Source organism: Notolepis coatsorum (genome assembly GCF_963971535.1).
Source record: "Notolepis coatsorum genome assembly, chromosome: 20".
Classification (NCBI taxonomy): domain Eukaryota; kingdom Metazoa; phylum Chordata; class Actinopteri; order Aulopiformes; family Paralepididae; genus Notolepis; species Notolepis coatsorum.
This window is the reverse complement of record NC_140184.1, coordinates 39392801-39401468: the sequence shown is the minus strand read 5'-3', so window position 1 is coordinate 39401468 and position 8668 is coordinate 39392801. Positions and strand designations below refer to the sequence as shown.

Genomic DNA, 8668 nt, shown 5'->3' with positions numbered 1-8668 from the left:
GCTTGCCACTCCCAACTCCCAGCAGACTTTATGCCATAAAAGACTTTATGCTTCCTGGCAGAGACACACAAAATGCAGAAGACATTTGATGTGACAATTTTGTGAATGAGGTAAAAGTTGGTGTATTCTAAGCTGCAGAAAGTAGCAAAGCAGCAACCTTACAGTGAAGCCTGGGTTGCAGGAAAGGGAACCATGTTTCATATCTATTGAGACTATACAAGTGATACAAAGATATATATTTTTGGGTTGGCTAAATAACAATAAACATTCTGTTTATTAATTTTAGTCAGGCACTGCTCTTCCACATTCAGTTATTGCTACTATATATTTCAGTCTTTATAAAATAGAATAATAAAAACATTTGATTAAATAAAACCTGTCACCCACGATGATTGCACAACAAAGTTATATTTCAAAGGCATAGAGTTGACTGTATTACAGTATAGCATGTCACTGGTGATGAATTTCAAGTACAATGCACATGCAGATACAAACATTACCAAAATGGCAAACCTGTTATAGGAATACTTTCTAGGTGACCATGTGCTTTAAAGATGATCAAATTTATAATACATCAAATCAATAATAGTGTATTGAGAGATCATAATTAAAATATCATTACTACTGTCAATTCTCAGTCAAAATATTATATCTGTATACTCTTTGGAGAGAGACAAACAGAGAGAGAAAGAGAACAAGAGAGAGACATATATATATAGAGAGAGAGAGAGAGAGAGAGAGAGAGAGAGAGAGAGAGAGAGAGAGAGAGAGAGAGAGAGAGAGAGAGAGAGAGAGAGAGAGAGAGGAACAGATTTGAGTTGACTTTATGGATCATGAAGAAAGAAAAGCAGGGAAAAGGGAGAGCAGCTTTGGCTTCAGCCCCACATCAGGAGCTGTCATCCTGGCTGGCTGGATGAAGGAAGGTGAGGCCTGTGTTGGTGGAGGAGGTGGCTGGGGGAGAAGAGGGGGAGGAAAGCTGCTCATAACTGGGAAGGCTATCCTGGCTGAGGAGGAAACTGGAGGTCCCAGCACTGCGTGGCCTCCCCCTGCCTGCACTGACCATGTCCCTTTGGTCAAGCAGACGAGTGAGGGACTCTGCCACGTGGCTCAGTGTGTGGCCCATGTGTGAGATCTGTGAGGATAGTAACAGATAGACAGTTATATTTCAACGTGTTCAAAAGACTTAAAACAAATGTCAAACAATGTCAAGTACAGCACACCATGCATGCTGTGTATTGTAAGACACAGTTGTCTTTTGATTTTGTGTGGTAGTGACTTACATAACTTTGAAAAACACAAATGATGACAAACAAATGACCAAGTTCTTTAATCGCAAGCAAACCAAACCTGTGTTGTGGTTAATTAGAAGATGAACGTTTTCATGAAAACCAAAACAAACAGAGATCTTGAAAGCTAATCGGATATCCTGCCATTGTTATCCGATTCTGTTTTGGGGAAATTGTTATGGGAGTAACCTGTCATTACAGTTAAGAGGACTTTCATATCAGGCTGTTTTGTGAGACTCTGATTGCCTGAAGTGAAATAGTTTTGTAAACTCATTACTGATTTGGCTTTTAAACACAGATGGATACCAGTGAGAGGCCTACTAAAACACACTGGACATTTATGCAACATTTGCAGCATTTCTGCATCCGTGAACCATTAAAGGCAAAACTCTCTCTGAAGTTGGAGGTTTAAGCATATAATTTCTGACCATTGTGTGGTAATTGTTTTCAGCTGATTTACATTAAATGTATTTTTTTTTACATTTTCTGTGAATATTTCAACTAATATGATCGTTGTGTCTTGGAAAATATTATCATGCCATATAGTTCTGTGTTAAAATACATATTCTATGTCGATAGCCTCGACTAGTTAATATAGGTTAACTAGCTACAGCTCAGACACTAGGCGACAGTCTGACAGTGTTCTTATAACAACGCCAAGGTTTAGGAGATATGACATTTGGCCTGGACTCCAGTTCTGATGTGAAGACATAACAAAGTCCCTAAACCCATCTTTTGTTTTTGTTTTCTCACTATCACATTTTTGTTTACCTTTCTTGTCATATCTGGGCATCTTATATACGTCATGTCAATGTATTTATTGTAAGTCTGACCAAAGCTCTTTCTCACTTTCTGGTCAGACGTTCGTGTGTCTGATTGTAAACTGAGCTCTGTGGCCACAGAAATAAACTATGTTCTATATTTCTATATATACAAATGGACTCATCTGAATTTCTACAGTTTCCCTGTTTGGCTCATTAAAAATATTCCACAACAGTTGTTTCTGTAAATGAGGGAAACCTCAGAAACTTGTGATTTTAAATAAAGAAAAAAAAGTTAAATCTTGTGAGAAAATCTGGTAAAAATTTAGTCGCAGGCTTTCAAACAAAAACATGAATAAAACAGTATGTAGTATCAATTCGTTTCCTTATCTAGTCCCCAATTTATGGGCTTGGTCATATGGAACTATCAATGCTTTGAACATCTGACTGAGACCATATTGCTGATGGCAGGTGAAAACCTTGCATCTCCAAAAGATTAAACTTGTCCACTATTGAACTGTGATTCAGATGTGTGAAGTTGACTGTTTGTCACAGAGTTTCTTTACCACCTCATCTCACCATACAGAGATTGACACTAGTATGATGAGAGAGGCCATCCTGTTAGGACTCATTCAATCAGACCATGTGGGAAAAAACACAAGTTTCCCCTGCTTTTGAATGGGGGTAGTTGGGGGACGACTGGGATTGCCAAAAATTTGTTTTACTCGAGTCGCGCAACCCCTCCCCACACTGCAGTGGCCAATCGATCACAACAGAAGTCGAGGAATTGGGGGGGGATCAAAAAGCTCACAGCATGTGGCCCATCCACACCAACGTGCAGTGAGGTGCCGCATTGTCGGATTAGATGAGAATGAACACTTAGAGTGTTAGCATCCATCACGCCAGCAGTGTTAACTCAAACACTACATAATAGATGTTTGAACCATGCTTTGAAGTCAAACTAATATTCAAATCGATTCGACACCCATGTATTTTTAATGAATTAAACATTTTGAATGGGGTTCACATGGTTCATGTGCTTGAGTGTCATAAAACCTGCTCACAACCTTGAGAAACGTTTTTTTTTTTTTTTTTTATTATTATTTTTTAAACAAACATATAAACAAACATGACAACACACGATAAGATATACAAGCATTATTAACAGTGCACATCCAATGAAATCACCATTTACTTAAATGTCTTATACAGGATATACCCCTAATACCTGCTATCTAATACCCTACACACATATGCTCTAGCTCGTACCCCCCCCTCCCGGACCCCCCATTGGATAATCCATCCATTATCCCTCGCTCCTAACCAGACACTACCATTATATGCTAGCTTTTATTCTCTCCACCACTTCTAACCACATTGTCATTTTGGATTCATTGAGACCCAAAATTCTTGCTGTAGATATTTCTTGATAAATCACATCGAGATATGTAATAATCCAGACCTTTCGGCAAATTTTTTCCGGTTGGAACCATCGTGATGCTATCAGCTTTTTAGCCACTGTGATACCCGATAAAACCAATCTCTTTAGCTGTGGATGTACTGCACACTCAAAAACATCATTCAGCAGTAATACAGAGGGGTGTACAGGTATATTCAGAGTTAAGAGATTTGATAATTGCTGGGTCACCTCTTTCCAGAATATCTTAACTGGTGGGCAGTCCCAGTACATGTGCATAAATGTTCCCTCGTCCTGTGGGCGGCTAGGTGGTGTAGTGGGCAAGGCACTCGCCACCAGTGTGGAGACGCTAGGATTCGCGTGTTCGAATCCAGCTCTCCACATTGTTTTCAGTTTAGCTGGTCGTCCGCAGTAATACACATTGGCCGTATTACGGGGAGGGAAAACTGAAGGGTGGGGATCGAACGTTGTGAACAAGCGACTCCTACAAGTCGGTTGGTGCGCCTGCGCAGTAGAATCAGGAAGTGTCGGGGGCAGCGTGAGCCTCCCACGCGTTACTCCTCGACACTGAGAGATCGAGCTGCGCAGGTGAAAAGATGCGACTGCTGTTACCTCAAGTACCGGAGGGGACTTGTGCTATGTATGACTTAGTCCACATTGCAGCCGGCTTGTGGGAGGCAAGAAACAGCGTTCGTGACAGGGGAGGGTTGAATTGGATGATACGAAATTGGGGGATGGGAGAAAAATATAGAAAAATGGGAGAAAAAGTGGATCCAAAAAATTTTCCCTCGTCCCCATTTGTGCATAAGGAGCATTTGGAGTCTTGTTTTGAAGTCAAACTAATATTCAAATCGATTCGACACCCATGTATTTTTAATTAATTAAACATTTTGAATGGGGTTCACATGGTTCATGTGCTTGAGTGTCATAAAACCTGCTCACAACCTTGAGAAACTTACAGTGAAATCATAAAAATTATATGTTTAGGTGGAGATACATTTTGTTCATGAAACACACTTTCAGGAAGAGCAATTGGTGAGCACCACTCTGCTCTCCTAATAGCATTGCATGCCTCCTACCTTATCCTCCATCCGGCTGAGTCTGGATCCAATCGTGTTGGTGCCTTTGTCCTTGGCCCGCTCTTCAGAGAAAAAACAGGAGTGGAGTAAACAGTAAAGACAGAGGGACATGGTTAATGCACCATACTGTGTTCCACAGCAAATGTACTGTGACAGAGTGACAAACAATGTTATTCTCAGTACCTGAGCTCGTCTGGAACATAGTTAGCTTCCCCAGAGACTGGTCCAGTCTAGGATAAATAAATCAAAGTCATGACTGTTTGATATAAATATCTCTCTCTCTCTCTCTTTAAACATCTCTATATCTATCCATTGTGACAGTGCCTTTTTTGGTCGACTTAATCACCCACCTGCCTTCATTCCAACACATTTGATCATTTTAGTCTATTCAATCCATGCATCCATCATTCATCCATCCATCCATCCATCCATCCAGGAGGTATCAACTTGGAGAAGGATCTCACCTTCTCTGCAGCTCCTTGATTCGCACCATGAGGTTGAGGTGACCCTGGGAGTATTGCTCAATCACATCTCGAACATCATATGGTTTACGAGCTTGCTACAAAAGTTGAACACAACAAATTGAAGCAGTTAATCTCATGTCATGCAGACAGACATAACCTACAGGTACCTGTGTATCTATAATGCATTTTCTTTTCTTATAAATTCAAATTATGACATCTTTATTTGTTGGAGAACACATACCAATTTCATTATAGTCCAACAGATATGGAATAGATCTAGTGGAGTTAAAAATAAATAAATTAGAACATAACCTCCTCTGCAGAGGTAACAAATATGAGTCATTGTTTAACCCTTTCACTACCGCACTACCAAATGGTTAACCCTTTCACTGTGACAATACAGAAGATTAACCCTTTCACTGCTACACAACAAAGGGTTAACCCTTTCACTACCACACTACAGAAGGTTAACCCTTTGCTATCACACTACAGACGGTTAAACTCCACTAGATCTCTTCCTGCTCTTCTTTGGCTGTCTGTTTGTGAACAAGATATCTAGAAAAGTTATGGCCGGATTACCATATAATTTGCTGTACACATACATGACGCCTAACGAAGGACACATATTGATGACCCCATGACCAGTATAGTCACAATCTGTATAGTCAATGTCATGTTAACCTGTCACCAGGCCATGTGAGCGGATCGGAGCGTGAGCGGCGCGGGGCGCGGAGCGGGCCGTTTTGACGTGAGCGAGGAGTGGGTTTTAAAATGAGTCGGCGCGACGTCCGGAGCGAGAGTTCTCCTCCGCTCCAATCCACTCCAGGCCGCTCACAGTGGTTTAACACTGTTGATGTAATATATACATGCAGTACAATGCCAAAGCAACAGATGGCGATGTACAAACATGAAGGCCATTTTCAACCAATGAGAAGGGTTCAGGCTTCGTCACTGTAGAGACGCCCACCATAGATATCTATGACGCCCACACTCACTCCTGTTAAAAAAAGTATCGACGCCATTGTTGTTGACGTTAGCTTACATGCTAACGTTAATGGCAGCGACCATAGCATTGTGGCTCGGCTAGCCTATCATCGCTTAGTAGAGCTAGTGAATGGATAAACAACGTTATTTAACATTGCAGAATGGCTACAATTACAATGCGGCTCAATACAAACAATTGTTAAGGGGCCCAGGGGGTGTAGACTGTTGTAGTTTGAGCTCATTTACACCATGCTCCAAAAAAGAAAAAGAAAAACTGCCGAGCGATCTGGCGCGGGGAGCGGGGAGCGCTCGATTCAAGGTGAGTGGGGAGCGAGCGGAGAGCGACTTGGGGGCGGGGTCAACATGAGCGATTAGCGGAGCGGACCAAGCTTTAATGAGCGAAGAGCGGATTTCTCGGCCGCGCCGATCCGCTCACGTGGCCTGCCTGTCACTCCTTTTTTTGAGTGGAGGGGATCTTTTTTTTTTTATTATTTGGAAATCCAGAGGTTTGTAAACTGGTGCGACAATAACTGTCTGGTTTTAAATGTTAAGAAGACTGAGGAGATGGTGTTTGACCCCAGAGGTGTTGGGGATCACAGGCCTGTGGTCATCCACACACAGTCCATCTCACAGGTCTCTTCATATAAATATCTTGGGATTTTTGTCGATAACACACTAACCTGGAACACGCATGTAGATAGCCTGTGTAGCAGACTACAACAATGACTCCACTTTCTACGTCGCCTTAGAGTGCATGGTGTAGATCAAACATGTATGTTACTTTTCTACCAATCTGTATTAGAGAGTCTCATCAGATACGGTATTACAGCTTGGTTTGGTAACCTGTCTGTACAATTAAAGTCCAAACTGGTCCGTCTGATGCAGACTGCATGGAAGATCATAGGGGTGAAAGGTCACCCATCCCTGCAGTCTATGTTTGAACAGGCTACTTACTCTAAGGCTGAGGTTAGACTAGTGTATTCCTGGCGTTTTTTTATACGTTTTTGACGACGTATCATGTCCTATCTACACAGAAACGCGTTTTTTGGCGTTTTTTTGTGGATACGGCTAAAACGCAAAATTGTGTTTGCGTTTGGAGATACGCAAAAAAAACGCCAGGAATACAGCGTGTAGTCAGCACGGAGCAGTTGTTGCGAAAACGCCCATGCGCAGTAGATACCATCTGCGTGCCCTTCCTGTGTACAGTGTGTGTGTTTGGGACAGAGCTCCGTGTCCCAAATAGCTTCAGCTACCATGTGTTGTCAAGTTATTGTTATAAGGACCCCAGTCCAAGCTACAACAGTCTGCATTCCCTTAACAATTGTTTGTATTGAGCCGTATTGTATTGTACCCATATGCAATATGTTAAATAAAGTTTACATCCATTCATTCTGCTAGCATTACCGATTGCATGAACTGGCTAACGTGAGCTATCAGGATTCAGACCCTGTTAGCTCAGAGTTCCTCTTTCAACTTAACAAGCATTAAACAAAATGGCCCAGTCATCTATTCACCTTTGTTTAATACACACAGCGTTGTCTCTAATGTTATCTAACTACTGATAGCTCGCGATATCATCAGTTTCGTGCTGGCTAAGTAGCGTGAGCTAACGTTAGCTTCTAGCCACAATGCTATATTGTATAATGGCATACTCCATTGACGTTAGCATGCAGCTAACAATGCTACCGATCGTTTTTAGACTAAACTATCTGCTCTTGGTGGTCACTTGTGTTGATGTTAGTTTTGTTTCATCAACAAATGACAGGCAGAACACACAGTGAATGTATCCGTTTTGTTTATTGCACTTTTATTAGGCTTTGCTGAAAAAAGAATTGCTGCATTGAGTGAGCAAGCAAGATGGTGGCGCGGCATAGGCGCCTGCCTTATTGACATTTCTTTGCTGGAGCTTCCACCAGGAAGTGTATTGGCACATTCGTTCTGATTGGTTGAAATTGCCTTCATGTTTGCCACCTACTGCCACCTACTGCTTTGGCAGTGTACTACATCAGTGTGCTTGGCTGACAAAAACGAAAAAAAAACGAAAGTGTGACTCAGGCGCACGACGTCGCGGCGATACGCATAAGAAAACAATACGAAGATGATACGAAAGGTGTAACCTCTGCCTAAGGCAAGCCAATAGAATAGTCTCGGACCCCTCCCATGTCTTACATGCCGAGTACGAGCTACTGCCCTCCGGGAGGAGGTTTAGAGTTCCACGCTCTGGACTAAATAGGTTTAAAAACTCCTTTATTCCGATCTCAGTTAAACTTTTAAATAGTGCCAGATAAAGGGCAACTATCGAAAAACGGATATTTGGTTGTTATATTATCGTGTATACTATAATATTATAATATTAATATTATATTATTTGTGTATACTATTCTAATGTGGTGTTGCCAGACATCCTGCTGTGCAGGTACTTTACTGTATCTTTTATATTGTGTATTGTTTGGAGTCAGTTGTGTTGTGTCATGTCTGTATGTGTCTGTGGCTGTAGTGGGTGTAAGCCCAAGACAAATTTACCAGCTGATGGGACAATAAAGTGACTCTTGACTCTTGATTTGACTTGAACACGTTGTCATAATAAATAATAATAATAAACTTTATTTGTATAGCACTTTTCATACAGAAATTGCAGTTCAAAGTGCTTCACAGCAGTAAAAAATACAGGCATAAG

At 41.4% G+C, this 8668-nt stretch overlaps 1 protein-coding gene across 1 annotated transcript in view; it reads right to left on the bottom strand.

The window, feature by feature from the left end:
• Positions 1-872: 872 nt before the first annotated feature.
• kcnq1.1 (potassium voltage-gated channel, KQT-like subfamily, member 1.1) overlaps positions 873-8668 on the bottom strand; it is a 160854-nt gene continuing 153058 nt past the window's right edge. The window contains exons 14-17 of the mRNA XM_084337483.1: positions 5008-5102; positions 4727-4773; positions 4544-4605; positions 873-1132 (exon numbers count right to left, since the gene is read on the bottom strand). Coding sequence (XP_084193609.1) covers positions 887-1132; positions 4544-4605; positions 4727-4773; positions 5008-5102 — 450 coding nt within the window. The 3' untranslated portion in view covers positions 873-886. The remainder of the gene's footprint in view (positions 1133-4543; positions 4606-4726; positions 4774-5007; positions 5103-8668) is intronic.